The sequence below is a fragment of the Syngnathoides biaculeatus genome, chromosome 22, assembly GCF_019802595.1.
Source record: "Syngnathoides biaculeatus isolate LvHL_M chromosome 22, ASM1980259v1, whole genome shotgun sequence".
NCBI lineage: Eukaryota > Metazoa > Chordata > Actinopteri > Syngnathiformes > Syngnathidae > Syngnathoides > Syngnathoides biaculeatus.
The window spans coordinates 5665878-5684538 of NC_084661.1; the positions used below are offsets into that span (position 1 = coordinate 5665878).

Consider the following 18661-nt stretch of genomic DNA (forward strand, 5'->3'; position numbering starts at 1 on the left):
TGCGGACCAAACTCTGTGGTGTCATACAGGGACCGAACTGCTCGCATCAGGGAATTCGGTACCCCATTCTCCCAAAGAACCCCCCACAGGACTCCCCGAGGGACACGGTCGAATGCATTCTCCAAGTCCACAAAACACATGTAGACTGGTTGGGCAAACTTCCATGCACCCTCGAGGATCCTGCCGAGGGTGTAGAGCTGGTCCACTGTTCCATGGCCAGAACGAAAACCACATTGCTCCTCCTGAATCCGAGACGCGACTTCCCGACACACCCTCCTCTCCAGTAGTCCTGAGTACACCTTACCAGGGAGTCTGAGGAGTGTGATTCCTCTATAGTTGGAACACACCCTCCGGTCACCCTTCTTGAAAATGGGGACCACCACCCAAGTCTGCCAATCCAGAAGCACTGTCCCTGATGTCCACGCAATGTTGCAAAGGCGGGTGAACCAGGACAGCCCCGCAACATCCAGAGCCTTTAGGAACTCCGGGCGAATCTCAACTACCCCCGGGGCCCTGCCACCAAGGAGCTTTTTTACCACCTCGGTGACCTCATCCCCAGAGATAGAAGAGCCCACTTCAGAGCACCCAGACTCACCTTCCTCATGGGTGGGAATGTTGGTGGAATTGAGGAGGTCTTCGAAGTATTCTCCCCACCGACTCACAACATCCCCAGTTGAGTGCCCCGTCTCCACTATAAACAGTGTTGACGGTGTACTGCTTCCCCCTCCTGAGATGGTGGACCACAATTTCCTCAAAGCCGTCTTGAAGTCGTTCTCCATGGCCTCACCGAACTCCATCCACGCCTGGGTTTTTTCTTGAGCGACCAACGAAGCTGCATTCTGCTCGGCCAGCCGATACCAATCAGCTGCCTCGGGAGTCCTACAGGCCAGAAATGCCAGATAGGACTCCTTCTTCAGCTTGACAGCATCCCTCACTGTTGGTGTCCACCAACGTGTTCGTGGGTTGCCACCACGACAGGCACCGAGCACCACGGCCATAGCTCCGGTCAGCCAACTCAGCAATGGAGGCACGGAACATCGTCCACTCAGATTCAATGTCCCACGCCTCCTCTGGGACGTGAACAAAGTTCTTTCGGAGGTGGAAGTTGAAATTCCTTCTGACAGGGGAATCTTCCAGCCGTTCCCAGCAGACCCTCACAATAAGTTTGGGCCTGCCACGTCGGACTGGCATCTTCCCCCACCATCGGAGCCAACTCTGGTGATCAGTTGACAGCTCCGCCCCTCTCTTCTCCCGATTGTCCAAGACTTGCGGTCGCAAATGTGATGACACGATCACAAAGTTGATCATCGAACTGCGACCTAGGGTGTCCTGGTGCCAAGTAGACATGTGAACACCCTTAATCCTGAACATTGTGTTTGTTATGGACAATTTTTGACGAGCACAGAAGTCCAATAACAGAACATCACTCGAGTTCTGATCGGGGGGGAGCGTTCTTCCCAATCATGTCCTTCCTACTAGAAGGGTGCTGGGGATGGAGGTGCCAGGGAAAAGAGCAAGAGGAAGACTGTTGCATTTGTACTTCCAGGCTCTTCCATAGTTGGAGGGAAAATACTTGACCCCTTCTCTTTCTTTATATAGAGATATATTTATTTTTGGTATAGACACACAGCGACGAGAGTAACAGCCTTTCCAGTATAAATCAATACATCCCATAATGCATAATGCACCATGTGTGTTGACGCCAAGAAAGGTGCTTGCTTTTTCTGCACACAAACGCCGTATATTTCAACAAGGGAACTGGACCACCTTAACCAGTTACATATATTCAGTGGCCCTTGAAAATATTTTGATAGCACACACTTCGGCTTTTCCAAAGAGTGAACCTTGGCATAAACGGTGGAGATATAAACAAGTTACGATATGACTTTAATGTCCATGGATTTCCATTGATGGGCTCGTCGACCATTCCAACACGGCCACCACGAAGACACGTCGGTTGGTCGGACTGCTCCGGTGCTCTGGTAAATCTTTGGGCACCTCAAGAGGAAAGGAAGGTTTGGCATTTACCAATTAAAATCGTCCTTGCATCAGCAAAGTCATAACCGTGTTAATTATATTGAACATTAAAGTAACACCACTTCATATATCAGCATAAATAGGACATATAGTGACAGGATTAGTTTATCCACCATAAATAGGACATTTAGTGACAGGATTAGTTTTGCCACCCAGATATTTCATTTGTGTCACATTGCAATGACGTAGTGGGACGTCGCAATGAAGAGACAATCTTTACTGCTTCCAAAATCTACTCGCCCCTGCGTCGCTCCTCCGTCAAAAATGTTTGCTGTTCAACGTGCATTGTCGCCACCTGGGGTTTCGGAGGCAGACATGTTTGGACAAAAAACGGAATTTAACTCAATGAGTGTAAACGCTGACTTTAGAGAGAAGTGTGAACAATTATAGGTCGAACGATATGAGTAACCCAATAAATGTGCGAACGATGTCAGTAATCCAATAAATGTACGGAGTTAATAAGAGGAGTTAAGTAATAATGGAAATCCTAATACCGGAAGTGAGTCCTCAATTTATGCGTCAACTCTTTCGAGTCTCCGCCCTTGTGCATTAAAACTCACTGCGCGAAGCTGCTTGCTCTCTTGGTTTTACGCGGTGGAAAGATTTTATTCTCACAGCCCACCATTAAGGTAACGCCCTTATTATCTCTTATAATCCCGAAATATGTTCTTTGTGCGCATTGTAGGTCCAAGGGTTTACAAATCAGCTTTTCGCCGCTTAACTTTTCAACCCTGTAAAACCTCATAAATGCAAGTAGTGAGGAAGTATGTGGCGTTGTATGAACAAGGCCCCGTGGCACCGCCACGAACAGCTTCAGATCTCCACCATCGTGTTAAACCCGTGAGCAGTTTCGGAAACTGATTTGTTTTTTCTTTCAGTATGTTTTCAGTATGTTCCAGTATGTTTGAAATGCTTCGTCATTACGTTTTAAAACTGTGTTTCATTCATGTATTTATAGAGTTATTTGACTTGCTTTACTGTTGACTATTGTTAGAGGCAGGGTTCAAACCTTGACAGATGTCTGCTTTTGTTGTATGATGCGTCTAATTTTGGTGAATACGATTTTGTTACTGGGTGGTTAATTCTAGTCACCCTACTTTTTTTATTTTTTGTTTTTGTCTTTTTTTTTTTCTTTTCCACTATCTTGAGCAATGTTTTTAGATTTACCATAACCCATTGTGTTCTTTCTCAGGAAGAACAATGTTCATTTCATCATTCATCCTATTAACCAAAACTTACAAATATTTATTTATTACAAGGTTAAGTGACTTTTTTAAAATTTTATTTTATTGAGGAGACCTCAAAGTGTGGCTAAAGATTTTCAGGGCTGGCAGTGTAAATTTGCAGGAAAAGGGTGCTCAGTCCTGCTTGTGGCTCTCGTCCAAGTCTTGACAATGGGATCAGGGTCATCTCTACCTGGCTCCATCACTTTTATGCAAAATGCTTTATGTGAGTTAATGTAATGTTGTATAGATGGGGAGATGAATATAAATTATATATTTTTTAGGTGTGTAATGGTTTTTTTTTTTTTTTTTTTTTTTTTCTTTCCAAGAGTCATGGCTGAGAATCAGCGCACCTTTATTGCCATCAAGCCAGATGGTGTGCAGAGAGGAATAATTGGGGAAGTCTTGACAAGATTTGAAAGGAAGGGTTTCAAACTAGTTGCCATGAAAATGCTCCAAGTAAGTACTTCTCAACACTTATGTTTTCCTGAAAGATTAGGCAGATTTTAGAAGAGTGACACAGATTTTTAGCTAAGTATTTTGAAGTGCTGAGTGAGCCGCTTAGCAACCATGTCTATTTTTGACTCTGAGATCTTGGATAATCTAAGTCAAGAGCCTCCCTCTATATGCAAGTGGGTTTGTTCATCAACTGAATTGCTGAGTTTTTCCAGATCAATTCAACACAAAATTTCAGTTTTTATTGTTGTTTCGTGGTATTGACACTGATATCTTTTAATATGGAATTTGGGCATCAGTGCCAACCAGGCAAAGGTCAAATTAGTCTGCTAAAATTGTACTGGTCCATACTCCTTTGACAGTGTGAGTCCTTGAGTGTTTGACATGTCATTAAAACCCTCCAAATCCAATGCCACTGTGGTGTTTGCTTTGAGATTTCAGCATTTTTCCAGTCTTTTTTTTTTTTTTTTTGCAAATTACAAACATTAAAATACAGCAGTGCATAAGCCCCAAGTGTTTTAAAAATGAGATGGTTTATTTTTAAAGTAATGCTGTAATACAGTACAGCATTACCATGTTAACATGTTTACTATAACATTTCAAAGTTTAAAAATTAAGTCCTTTAAATGCAAATGTTGAACTTTGAAGTTAATTACGACTCAATTGGACTTGGGAATCTATTCTTTCATGCACCACCAGAGGGAGCCCGCATACCACACTTTTAAGAGTCACCTGATTTATATTCAAGGAAAGTTTACATCTTGTCTTTGCAGTGATCAGAATACCTTTTCTTGTTGTACTGATTTTTCCCCAATCCTGCTACAGCCATCAGAGGATCTGCTGATGCAGCACTACTTTGACCTGAAAGACCGTCCATTCTTTCCAGACCTTGTGAATTTCATGAGCAGTGGTCCAGTGGTTGCCATGGTGAGACCCTGTAATACTTGGTTGCTAAGTCTTAACTTCAAGAGGCAATGGCACCATTTTATTTGTTTGTTTGACTTTGTAACTTTAGGTGTGGGAAGGCAAAGGGGCTGTTAAAACTGGCAGGGTAATGCTTGGTGAGACCAACCCAGCAGATTCTAAACCTGGAACAATTAGAGGAGACTTCTGCATTGATGTCAGCAAGTAAGTGTCATTTACCAACATTTTTTTTACATGTTCTACCCAGATCTAGTCTCATTTTTTAATTTATTTTTATTTTGGTTCACAGAAACATCATCCATGGAAGTGACTCAATCGAGAGTGCTGAAAAGGAGATTGCCTTGTGGTTCAAACCAGAAGAGCTGACTAGCTACACGAGCTGTGCATCCAGCTGGGTCTACTGAGCAGTGCGGTTCAATAACTTTGGCCTATTTTACCAACAACAGAAGTAGTCTTTTCAGACCATCTGTTTTCCAAATACATTCAGACTACTTTGGGGGTTAATTTGTCTTGAAAACATTCCATTTATTTTGTGTTGGATGACTTTGTCCAATTATTACTTCTAAATAAATGTTGATGTTCCAGACTCAATGGTGTCCTTTTGATGCTGTGATGAATAATGTATAGCTATAGTACTGTTAGTGTGTGATGAATTTCATGTATTAAAATTATGGTTGGGATAGGCTCAAGTTCTCCCATGACCCTTGTAAGGACGGTGTCGTAGATAATGGCTGGAGATCATGTAATTGAATAACACAATGAAATAGTTTCACCCCCTCCTTGAGCAGTCACTGTATTGTGGTGTAGGGTTTTGTGTGTCCCAATGATTCTAGGTCTGTGGTTCTTAAGGGGAAATCCAGTGCTTTTTATGAACAGTGTATCCAATTGGTTGTGTACAATGTAATATAAATGTGTAATTTTCACAATGGGATGTTAAATCCTCTCATTTAATAGTGTTTTGAGAAGAATTTTATCAATTCTGAATTTTCATGGGTGCTGCCATTTTTGCGAGTCACATGCCCTATGTGCGCGAATGTGACGTGTGCTGTGCCGCAAGAAATGCTCGATTACATGGGACACCATTTGTGCTTAGCGCTGATTTCTCATATTTATCCTCATCTGATGAAGAATAGCAGTATCAGTTGATCAGAAAGACAGAGAAATACTTCCATACAGTTTTTAACCTGTGGTTGTAAATGATGAGTGAGCTCCGGTGGCAGATGCCTTTAGCCCCGTCGCCAAAAGCTAAGCTAAGGCCTCTGGTTCCAACGAAGCCCAACTCGCGGCCTGCCTTCGGCAGCAGTGGAGGCCTTTAGTCTAGCTTTGGCGTCTAGGGCTAACGGCCTCCGCTGCCTGGAAGCTCGGCTCGCTGGCCACCGCCAGAGCTCAGTTGCTGTCCCGGAGCTCCCAGGGGCCTTTGTTTACGCACCTATGTCGCGTGTAGGCCTCCGAGTAGTCAGACTAAGTGTCATTCCGCACGAAGAATCTGAATATTCAACATTACAGCCACAGGTTCAAATCTGTATGGAAGTATTCCTTTGTCTTCCCAATCAACTGATACTGCTATTTCTTCATCAGCTGAGGATAAATAAGAGAAATCGGCGCGGGGCATAAATGGTGTCCCATGTAAACGAGCCTTTGTTGCGGCACGGTCCACGTCACATAGGTCATATAACTCGCGAAAATTGCAGCGCCCCTGAAAATTTGTAACTGTTGCTAAAATCTTCTCAAAACACTATTAAATGAGAGAGGATTTAACATCACACTGTCAAAATGTAAATATTACATGACCTATTGGATACACTGTTCATGCAAAGCACTGGATTTCCCCTTTAAAGGTCAAGTGTCATCCCTATAAACATTGTGAAATAGATATTAGATGAAAAATACATATAACATTATTCACTTCAATGTCTACACGAAAAAATAAATATGAGTGGAGAGCGTGTCATCCACGCGCAAAGTTGTGGAAGTCTCATTCAACATCCAAGTGGTCGCCATATTGGCTGCATTTACTGTCCGTGACGTCACCCCAGACATTTGCCATTGAAAACACGCTGTGGCCCCTAACTGTGGGACAGGCCTCTTCAGACATGGAAGTTCTTTTCGAAGAAAACTTCTCACAATCGAGGGAAGTGTCCGTGGCGATATTACCCATTGTTTCGAGCCATATTTACATTATATGTGGATCACTTCTAACTAACAGACTCCCTGACAGTATGACAGTATGTAGCGTACTCAGCCGCGAGCGATCACAACACCGCGGCCTGGAGCCGATCACGCCTTTGGCCGGTTGGCACTGAGGTCGCTCATCGCTTACGCCGTTGTCGCCCGCGGCTGTGTGCGCCATTGTCGGCAGCATTGTTTATCACTGCTGCCATCAGCGGTGTTGTTCATCGCGGACGGCAGCGGCGGCTATAAACAACACTGCCGTCAATGGCCCACTCAGCTGCGGGTGACGACAACGCCGTAAAGCGGCCCAACTCGGCGGCGCGATAAGCCACCTCGGCGCCAAAAATGAGCCACCACGACCGAAGATGTGACTGGCGGACGTGGCGGCAACAGACTCCCAGACAGTATGAATGAGCCAGCCTGAACAAACCCGTGCTCATCCGCAAGGCACGACGCGGCAGCCTTCGCCGGCGACCCCGACACAGAAGCCGTCCGACGCTCACATCAACACATTTAGCATCCCTGTCATACATACGTGGATCTTTTGTTACATTATGAGAAACAGATTACGTGGTTCGCCCCAAACTATTATTTTTTGTAGTCGCTGTGCACACACCTACCTCTCAATTGGAACCCACAAAGCTCTCATCCTTTGCACCCGTGCAATCCATTTTTCACAGTGAACCGGGTCTCTTGGAAATTTATAAAAATTTATAAAAAAATCCATCCTCCCAAGTGTTCGAGCAATATCCAGCAATGCAACAAGACAGCATTTTGGCTAATACAAAGCAACAATGAGCTATTATCCCGCAGGTAAAACTAATAGAAACAAACGAGTCAACAAATGTGGTTTTACACATCAATGCTGATAAATTTCCAAATTTATATCTAGTTCCTATCAAATGGATGCATGTGAAATTACTCAATGCTACGTCATTAGAAAACAATGGTTTTTGTTTTTCAAAAAGGTTTTATTTTTGAAAAGTAACAGAATCCCATTTTTTTGCATTCATTATCAGGTACTGTTTTGTTCATTAATTCTATGGTACAGTTATAAGGTAATGCGGGAATGACTTGCAACAACGGTCTTGAATTCATGGACATGACACAATTAATGTGGTGTATCATGAATGTGTACACATGCTCCCTATAGGTACCACACAAACAGGGAAAGTAAAATAGTTGTAAACGTTGTCATCCAACACCCAACAGTAGAATTTAACCATTTAGTTGCCATTATGATAGCAGACACACTCTCCTCAATACCCCAGGCGGATTGTTTTCTTCCCCGGGTTGAGATGACAGTACTCTACAGCTCCCTTTGTAGCCGGACGACAGCCCCCTAAGCAGTGGGAGTGAAAACAGATATCTTACAAATAGCTAACAAGAAAAAATAGTCTTCAGTAATAATGATTTCAAAATCAATACACTTCTTACAATGAGACAAATGTAACCACATCAATCTTCTTCTTCTTCTTCTTTTCCTTTCGGCTTGTCCCGTTAGGGGTCGCCACAGCGTGTCATCTTTTGCCATCTTAGCCTATCTCCTGCATCTTCCTCTCTAACCCCAACTGCCCTCATGTCTTCCCTCACCACATCCATAAACCTTCTCTTTGGTCTTCCTCTCGCTCTTTTGCCTGGGAGCGCCATCCTCGGCATCCTTCTACCAATATACTCACTCTCTCGGCTCTGAACATGTCCAAACCATCGAAGTCTGCTCTCTCGAATCTTGTCTCCAAAACATCCAGCTTTGGCCGTCCCTCGAATGAGCTCATTTCTAATCCTATCCAACCTGGTCACTCCGAGCGAGAACCTCAACATCTTCATTTCTGCCACCTCCAGTTCAGCTTCCTGTTGTTTCTTCAGTGCCACCGTCTCTAATCCGTACATCATGGCCGGCCTCACCACTGTTTTGTAAACTTTGCCCTTCATCCTAGCAGACACTCTTCTGTCACATAACACACCAGACACCTTTCGCCAGCTGTTCCAACCTGCTTGGACCCGTTTCTTCACTTCCTGACCACACTCTCCATTGCTCTGTATTGTTGACCCTAAGTATTTGAAGTCGTCCACCCTCGCTATCTCTTCTCCCTGTAGCCTCACTCTTCCCCCTCTACTTTTCTCATTCACGCACATATATTCTGTTTTACTTCGGCTAATCTTCATTCCTCTCCTTTCCAGTGCATGTCTCCATCTTTCCAATTGTTCCTCTGCATGCTCCCTGCTTTCACTGCATATGACAATATCATCTGCGAACATCATGGTCCAAGGGGATTCCAGTCTAACCTCATCTGTCATCCTATCCATTACCACTGCAAACAGGAAGGGGCTCAGAGCTGATCCCTGATGCAGTCCCACCTCCACCTTAAATTCCTCTGTCACACCTAAGGCACACCTCACCATTGTTCTGCTACCATCATACATGTCCTGTACTATTTTAACATACTTCTCTGCCACACCAGACTTACGCATGCAGTACGAGAGTTCCTCTCTTGGTACTCTGTCATAGGCTTTCTCTAGATCCACAAAGACACAATGTAGCTCCTTCTGACCTTCTCTGTACTTTTCCACGAGCATCCTCAAGGCAAATAATGCATCTGTGGTACTCTTTCTAGGCATGAAACCATACTGTTGCTCGCAGATACTTACTTCTGTCCTGAGTCTAGCCTCCACTACTCTTTCCCATAACTTCATTGTGTGGCTCATCAACTTTATTCCTCTATAGTTCCCACAGCTCTGAACATCCCCTTTGTTCTTAAAAATGGGAACTAGAACACTTTTCCTCCATTCTTCAGGCATCTTTTCGCCCGCTAGTATTCTGTTGAATAAGTTGGTCAAAAACTCCACAGCCATCTCTCCAAATTGCTTCCATACCTCTACCGGTATGTCATCAGGACCAACTGCCTTTCCATTTTTCATCCTTTGTAGTGCCTTTCTGACTTCCCCCTTAGTAATCATTTCCACTTCCTGGTCCTTCACTCTTGCCTCTTTAACTCTTCCTTCTCTCTCATTTTCTTCATTCATCAACTTCTCAAAGTATTCTTTCCATCTATTTAGTACACTACCGGCACCAGTCAACACATTTCCATCTCTATCCTTAATCACCCTTACCTGCTGCACATCCTTCCCATCTCTATCCCTCTGTCTGGCCAACCTGTAGAGATCCTTTTCTCCTTCTTTCGTGTCCAACCTGGTGTACATGTCTTCATATGCCTCGTTTAGCCTTTGCCACCTCTACCTTTGCCCTACGTCGCATCTCGATGTACTCCTTTCGCCTCTCCTCAGTCCTCTCAGTATCCCACTTCTTCTTCGCTAATCTCTTTCCTTGTATGACTCCCTGTATTTTGGGGTTCCACCACCAAGTCTCCTTCTCCCCTTTCCTACCAGATGACACACCAAGTACTCTCCTGCCTGTCTCTCTGATCACCTTGGCTGTCGTCGTCCAGTCTTCCGGGAGCTTCGGTTGTCCATCGAGAGCCTGTCTCACCTCTTTCCGGAAGGCCGCACAACATTCTTCCTTTCTCAGCTTCCACCACATGGTTCTCTGCTCTACCTTTGTCTTCTTAATCTTCCTACCCACCACCAGAATCATCCTACATACTACCATCCTATGCTGTCGAGCTACACTCTCCCCTACCACTACTTTACAGTCAGTAACCTCCTTCAGATTACATCGTCTGCACAAAATATAATCTACCTGCGTGGTTCTACCTCCGCTCTTGTAGGTCACTATATGTTCCTCCCTCTTCTGGAAATAAGTGTTCACTACAGCCATCTCCATCCTTTTTGCAAAGTCCACCACCATCTGCCCTTCAAAGTTCCTTTCATGGATGCCGTACTTACCCATCACTTCTTCATCGCCCCTGTTTCCTTTACCAATATGTCCATTACAATCTGCACCAATCACAACTCTCTCGCTGTCTGGGATGCTCAGAACTACTTCATCTAGTACCTTCCAGAATTTCTCTTTCAACTCTAGGTCACATCCTACCTGTGGTGCATAGCCGCTAACCACATTATACATAACACCCTCGATTTCAAATTTTAGTCTCATCACTCGATCTGATACTCTTTTCACCTCCAAGACATTCTTAGCCAGCTCTTCCTTTAAAATAACCCCTACTCCATTTCTCTTCCCATCTACTCCGTGGTAGAATAATTTAAACCCTGCTCCCAAACTTCTAGCCTTACTACCTTTCCACCTGCTCTCTTGGATGCACAGAATATCAACCTTTCTCCTAATCATCATGTCAACCAACTCCTGTGCTTTTCCTGTCATAGTCCCAACATTCAAAGTCCCTACACTCAGTTGTAGGCTCTGTGCATTCCTCTTTTTCTTCTGACGCTGGATCCGGTTTCCTCCTCTTCTTTGTCTTCGACCCACAGTAGCTGAATTTCCACCGACGCCCTGCAGGTTAGCAGTGCCGGGGGCGGGCGTTGTTAACCCGGGCCACGACCGATCCGGTATGGGATTCTTTAGATGAACGCTCATATTTGTTTGGCACAGTTTTTACGCCGGATGCCCTTCCTGACGCAACCCTCTGCATTTATCCGGGCTTGGGACCGGCCTACAGATTGCACTGGTTTGTGCCCCCATAGGGCTGCATTTAACCACATCAATCCTTCTGGTATTTTTATAGCTGTAGGTGTTGTCAGGATGCGTCAGATGTTTTGTTGGAAAGAGTTCTATCCATTTTGAGAATGCATTCATTATAACCAAGCAATGCTATTTACCTTAACTTTGCCTTGGGTTATATCTAGCACGAGTAAGCATGCCACAAAAAAAATTTTGTGGTTGGATAATTTCCCTGTCATATCATTCCTCCTGTTGAGACATGCATTAGCCCATGGCTGATTGTAGTAGCCTGTTTATATATATATATATATTTTTTTTTGTATATTAGGCTTACTGTTTGGTTATTTTTTAGTATTACACAATTTTTCTTCCACACTTCCTATTACACTTTCAGTGTTCAAAAATGCACAAACCTTCCTGGAGATGGATAAATGCTATATGTGGCTATCAATTTATATATATATTTTAGTGCCAGGTCTACAGAAACTGTTAGGAACCGGGGATCACACGATCCCAAAAACTAGAAGTTAAACTAGCACAGGAAACAGTCAAAAAAGCACACATGATACACATACTTGTCAAATAAATGCTTTATTTATCTAGGATTCGACTTCCCGATGGACCCTCCTCTCCAGCACGCCTGAATAGACCTTACCATGGAGGCTGAGGAGTGTGTTGCCCATGTAGTTGGAACACACTCCGGTCTGGATCATAGTAATAAAATTGAGTTAGATGTACGTCACGGTATGACGTCTGAGCCTTTCCATCAATTTTATAAAACCCTAACATACAATTTTTTGAAAGACCCACCACCGACGAGTGACCAAATATGGAATTCCGGATGCGTGACACGAGATGATCTCTGGCACCCCCCTGCTCACCAGAGTGAACATCAGCTGAACCTACAGGCAATCATACACCCCAGGAAATTGCTTCGGCCCTATGCAGGCACTAACGCCCGGTGCGTGACACGAGGTGACCTTGGGGTCAATAATTCAATTTTATTACTATGATTAATTATCCTTCAATTTTAGCAGGATGCTTTCAACTCTTGGACAACAAAGATGACTATCACAACAGGTATCATGAAACAATTTTTTTTGCTATCATTGTTTATCCTTCAATTTTAACAGGATGCTTTTCATCTCATGGACATCAGTGAAGTGTCAAGATCATAAAGATAACAGGTGCGTGACAGACGTCATAAATCACTTGACTTCAAAGGAAGAGAAAAAAATAATAGGAATAATTTATACCTTGTTCCTAAACTTCTCGTCTTACTACCTTTCCACCTGGTCTCTTGGATCCAGAATATATCAACCTTTCTCCTAATCAGCATGTCAACCAACTCCTGAGCTTTTCCTGTTATCGTCCCAACATTCAAAGTCCTTACACTCAATTGTAAGCTCTGTGCATTCCTCCTTTTCTTTTGTCTTCGACCCACAGCATCTGAATTTACACTGATGCCCAGCAGGTTAACGATGCCGGGGGGCGGGCGTTGTTAACCCAGGCCACCACCGATCTCGTATGGTATTCTTTTGATGAACGGTCAAACTTGTTTGGCAAAGTTTTACGCCGGATGCCCTTTCTGATGCAACCCTCATTCAGTCATACAACATAATATTAGCTTTTTCTTCCGCTAATCATGTTCAGATTTCACACTAAGTAAATGTGACATTGAGACCATTATTTACGTCTTGGGTTAAAAAAGGTTGGGAAAAAAATGGAAATGGAAAAAAAATGGATCTCACAGGCTATAACATACTAGCACTTTAAAAGAACAAACTCACGGGCTGTTCTTGGCGAGAGTGTGCAAAACGATTTTTTTTTTTTTAACTATGCACAACAAGCTTTTTTGAGATGCTCCAATCTGCAGGATCTTACAGGCCACTGCACTGTGTGCCCCCATTGTAAGCAAACATTGTTGGTTCTAATGAATTTATACATACACCAGGGCTAGTAGTTTTATGGCACGTCTTAAAACTTTGCCACCACCATCTGCCCACATGCAATGACAGAAACTCGCCCATCGACAGGAAACAACAACAGGAAAGGTATAATGTTTTTTTTTTCTGGAGTGAATATTTTCAAAACCAGATTGTCTCTCACCATGAGCAACTCACCTTGTTTTTCATAGTTATTCGGGGGTTAGCAGAAGTTCGAGAGATCTAGAGCTGGTCTGTATTAACTGCAGTAGAAATTATTTGCTTATACTGTATTAAACTTTGTTATGTTACTTTACTTCCCTGTCTACCACTCATTTTGTACAACCATCTTGAAAATTCCAGCTCTGATAGGGAACCAATTTTATTTTCTTTTGTTAGATATATTCGCGCCACAGCGGACCCCTAGGTCTTTGAGGGTCAAAATTCCAGCTTTGTACTGGGCCCCAGTGGCATGACGGGTGGTGCACTTTGAGGCCCCAAATGATTATTTCATGGGTGCACTGGCATGGCTGTAACACTCGAAAGTGCTTGCTGACAATGTACCGTCCGGTATGTATGGATGTGCATGCACACAAACATGAAGGGATTTCCAGAATCTCCTAAGTATCTTCTTCTTTTTCTTTTGGCTTGTCCCGTTAGAGGTCGCCACAGCATGTCATCTTTTTCCATCTAAGCCAATCTCTTGCATCTTCCTCTCTAACACCCACTTCCTCATATCCTCCCTCACAACATCCATCAACCTTTTCTTTGGTCTTCCTCTCGCTCTTTTGCCTGGCAGCTCCATCCTCAGCACCCTTCTAGCAATATACTCACTCTCTTGCCTCTGAACATGTCCAAACCATCGAAGTGGGCTCTCTCTCACCTTGTCTCCAAAACATTCAACCTTGGGTGCCACTCAGTGGAAATAAAACCCCTCCTAAATCCAAACACACTTGCTTCTTCTAAGTGCAGACTTCACAGCATTTGATGTGTCAGATGGTTCCTTTTCCAGCCAATTTGTGAGAGGTGGTGACCCTGGACAGGTCAACCAGACAAATGAAAGACGCTGATCAAATAACATTCATCCAGCCATCCAGCCATTTTACATTACGCTCACATTCACACCTATGGGCTGTTACAGGTCTCCTCGAACCAAAGAAGATATAGTATACTTGGAATGTGGGAAGAAGTCTTTATCGTTTCCTTTCAGCTTATCCGTTAGAGGTCACCACAGTCCATCATCTTTTTTCATGTGCACAACTGCCCTTATGCCTTCCCTCACAACAATCCTTCAATCTTCTCTTTGGTCTTCCTCTTGTTCTCTTCTTTGGCAGCTCCATCCTCAGCACCCTTCTAATAATATATTCACTCTATTGCCTTTGGACATGTCCAAACCATCAAAGTCTGCTCTCTCAAACCTTGTCTCCAAAACATTCAACTTTGGCTGTCCCACTAATTAGCTCATTTCTAATCCTATACAGCTTGCTTACTCCAAGAGAGAACCTCAACACCTTCATTTCTGCCACCTCCAGCTCTGCTTCCTGTTGTCTCTTCAGTGCCACCATTCTTCCTGACACAACTCTCTGCATTTATCCAGGACCGGCCTTCAGATTTCACAGGCTTGCTAGTAATGTATTGGGAAGAAGCTAGAGTATCTATGTAAAAACATAAACTCAAGACTGGGAGGCGTGAGCCAACATTTGAATCCAAGACCTCTTAACTGTGAGGCAGATCTGATAACTACTCAACCAAAGTTCTGCCAAATTCTCTTCAATATATAATTGAAAATGAAACATTGTTGACACACTGTTAAGAGTATTGTGAGAATCGAGCATGTACAAGAGTACATGTACTGTGCTGCTAATTGAAGTCCAAGAAGTTGTGAACAGTATTCTTTTGTTGCAGTTTATCTTTCTCCTGCCAATGAGTGCATCCCCTTCATCAGTCAAGATCATTGCACAGTGTCACTGCCAAACAATCCCAAGCAAGCTCAAACTCGGGGGAAACACAAACATAGCTTGTTTGCGGCACTCTGGATTTATCATAACCAGAACTGTAGTATGGACCCAAATGCATGACTCGGTAGACAGGGAGGCAGTTCAAGGAAGGTCTTTATTCGTTCCAAGGTCGTAAGCCGGAGAGTCAGTCAGAGAGAGCAGCAGTATCAAGAGCATCAACGTCTGCTGGGTCCTATATATACTAGTCTTAATTATCCCTGATGAGGCGCAGGTGTGCTGGGGACCTGCACCGCCAGGGCTGGGACAGGCAGGACCATGACAACACCCCCCCCCACCCCCCCCTAATGGCTGGCTCCAGACGGCCCAGGAGCTTCAGGATGGGATCCGTGGAAGTCTCTGATAAGGCTAGGGTCCACAATAAAACGGGACTGGATCCAAGAACATTTTTCTGGGCCATACCCTTCCCAATCCACCAGGTATTGAACCCCCCTCCCTCTACGACGGCATGATAAAAGCCAACGTACCGAGTCCCTAGCACACCTCTGGGAGAGTACCGCTCCCATTCCCGAGTCCGATGCATCTACTTCTACCACAAACTGCCTCTCTGGATCTGGCATGTCTATCTAAGGTCAACTGGCAGGTCACGTGCCACTTGAATGAATTGCAGGGTGAAGTGAGGGCGTGCAAGTTCTTGTTCAGTCTCTCCCATAACACATCATTAATTAAATTCTGAAAAACCGCTGCCGCATTTGTTAGACGAAATGGCATCCCCATGTACTCGTAGTGGCCTGTTAGTGTATTAAAGGCAGTCTTCCACTTGTCCCCTTCTCTGATGCATACCAGATGGTACGTATTTCGTAAATCCAACTTGATGAATATCCGAGCCCCTTGCAGAAGCTCGAATGTGTTGGCGATTAGGGGAAGAGGGTACCTGTTTTTGATGGTAATCAATATAGGGCCGTAACGAGTCGTCCTTCTTTTTGACGAAGAAGAATCCTGCTCCAGCCGGTGACGATGATGGTCAGATGAGTCCTGCCGCCAGCGACTCTTTCATGGCTTGGTGTTCCGGTCCTGTTCATGAAAAGAGCTTCCCTTGAGGGGGTGAGGTGCCGGGCAACAACTCGTTAGCGCAATCGTATGCGCTGTGCGACGGAAGGAACTTGGCCTTCGCCTCTGAAAATACTTCCTTAAGGTCCCAATAACAAGATGGGACTGCTGATAGCTCCAGCACGGACTTCGACTCCTCTAAGTCCACTTGCGCGATCTGTAAATTCCTCTCTTTTAGAGACATGCCTTACTGCATCTTTCGCCCCATGCCCTGATTTGACTGGTGATCCAGTGTGTGAGTTGTGTCTTTTAAGCCAGGGGCTGTTCAGGATTACATCGCTGCTCCGCGAGTTAAATACATGGAAACTTATCTTCTCGCTGTGAGTGTCCGGAAATGTCATTCTCAGAGATTGCGTACGGTGAGTTACTCAGCATAGGAATTTCCCAATGGCCGCGTATAGGTTGGCAGAACCGTTGTGTCTGGAAGGTCACTGCGCTCAAGGCTTCGACTACATAGGGATTAATCAGGTTGGCGTCCGATCCCGAGTGAATAAAGGCTGTAGCGGAATAAGTACGACCCCCCGTGCTCAATGAGAGGTGTGGCCCCGAGCTGCTGAAACTCCACTACTGGCGGGGTAGTCGGAGTGACCTGGACTGAGTTAGAAACTGTGGCAGGCGCCGTCGACATGGCGTTAGCAGTGCTGGCCCGGGAAGCTAGCCATGGCCCTAATCGGGGACAGATCTCGAGAAGTCTCTGGTCGGTCACCTGAAGAGCAGTCTCCTGCTCGGCCAGGCATCTGCCTTGGATCTGTAGAGAGCGGCGGATAGCTTCTGAGTCGGCTGGGTCCCTGTCATGGCCAGATTGTTCTGTCATAACCAGAACTCCAGTGTCTACCCCAAATGCACGACTCGGTAGACAGGGAGGCAGTTAGAGAGAGCAGCAGTATCAAGAGCATCAACCTTACTGGGTTGGTCGGAGGACAGGTGGAGGTAGGTACACAGGGGTTAAGGATCAGGAACAAGGAAGTGCGGGAACGAAGCATGGATGGAAACAATCTGGCAAAGCCAGACTCTCCGCTGGGTCCTATATATACTAGGGTTAATTATCCCTGATGAGGCGCAGGTGTGCAGGTGAACTGCACCGCAAGGGCTGAGACAGGCAGGACCATGACAGGATTATTGTCTGCAAGAAGGCTGTCACTCTTTGGTATGTCAGGAAGAAGTTATTAGCAAATAACTGGGGCTGCACCACGCTCACACCCCTGCTGCCATCACAGCCTGCAGAGGGGCACATTCAGTTTGAGCAATATGTTTTGGATAATCCTGTGCTTCCAACTAACAACAAAAACTTCACTACAATTAGAATCAGACTCAGCTTGATTAGCCATGTGTGTAAAAACACAATGAATTTGTCTCTGGCGGTCGGTGCCACCCTGGTACGACATTCAGAACAAAGAACAAACATTCCGGAACTATTCCTGATCAGTCTTTTTCATTTAGAACATTTAAGAGTGTGTCAACACCTCACATTATGTAAAACCTGTACAGAGTGCCCTTACCCATTCGCAGTTCCTTTTATAGACTAGTGCAGTGCCAATTGCGTTTGAACCAGCAGGATATGAAACAGTGGCTAGTGATCCTAATATTAGAATGTCAAAGGCATTTTCATTGTTTGTTCGTATTAAAATAAGTGGACATGAGACTCCTCTGATGAAAAACATGAATCGATCAAGGTTTCCTTCCCTGGACACGAGTCACCTCCCCCCCCTCTGGAGCTGCACCTGGAGACCGTCCACAGCCCCAAAGGGTAACGTAGGTGCCCCTTTCCAATCACCTATGGGAGGGGCCTTTGGGGTCGGATGAAGTCCGAGCTGTTTGGTGGCCGAAGGCATGGACCTTGGCGATCTGATCCCTTGCTAAAGAAGCTAGTTCAAGGGATGTGGAACATCACCTCTCTGGCAGTGAAGGAGCCGAAATTGGTGTGTAATGTCAAAAACCTCTGATTCCATGTAGTCGGGCTCGCCTTTCCACACACCTCGGAGTCTGGTACCAGTTCGTTTGAGAGGACTTGGACTCTCTTCCACTCTACAGTTGCCCATGGTGAGAGGTGCAGAGCAGGTATGGGTACACTTGTTGCCCCCCGGCTCAGTGCCTGTATGTTGGAGTTAACCCCACTAGACGAGAGAGTTGTTTTCCCTCCACCTTCTGGTAGGGGGACAAGTCCTGACTGTTGTTTTTGGCTGTGTACCAAACAGCAGTTCAAAGTACACACCTGTTTTGGAGTCCTTCAAGGGGTGCTAGAAAGGGCTCCCGCTGGGGACTCCATCGTTCTGCTGGGGGAGT

The 18661-nt window shown here is 44.9% G+C and overlaps 1 protein-coding gene across 4 annotated transcripts; it reads left to right on the forward strand.

Annotated features, from left to right (window-relative positions):
- The first annotated feature begins 2506 nt into the window (after nucleotides 1–2506).
- On the forward strand, nucleotides 2507–5226 carry LOC133495809 (nucleoside diphosphate kinase B-like). Of its 4 annotated transcripts, none has more exons than XM_061810774.1 (6): nucleotides 2551–2666; nucleotides 3363–3486; nucleotides 3590–3719; nucleotides 4542–4643; nucleotides 4732–4844; nucleotides 4930–5226. In XM_061810774.1, the coding sequence occupies exons 3-6, from the start codon at nucleotides 3594–3596 to the stop codon at nucleotides 5042–5044; spliced, it is 456 nt and encodes a 151-aa protein (XP_061666758.1). In that variant the 5' UTR covers nucleotides 2551–2666; nucleotides 3363–3486; nucleotides 3590–3593; the 3' UTR covers nucleotides 5045–5226. The 4 variants fall into 4 exon arrangements, with proteins under 4 accessions (XP_061666757.1, XP_061666758.1, XP_061666761.1 ...); XM_061810777.1 differs by having other exon boundaries at nucleotides 2557–2666; nucleotides 3372–3486; XM_061810775.1 differs by having other exon boundaries at nucleotides 2624–2666; nucleotides 3385–3486.
- Nucleotides 5227–18661: the final 13435 nt, after the last annotated feature.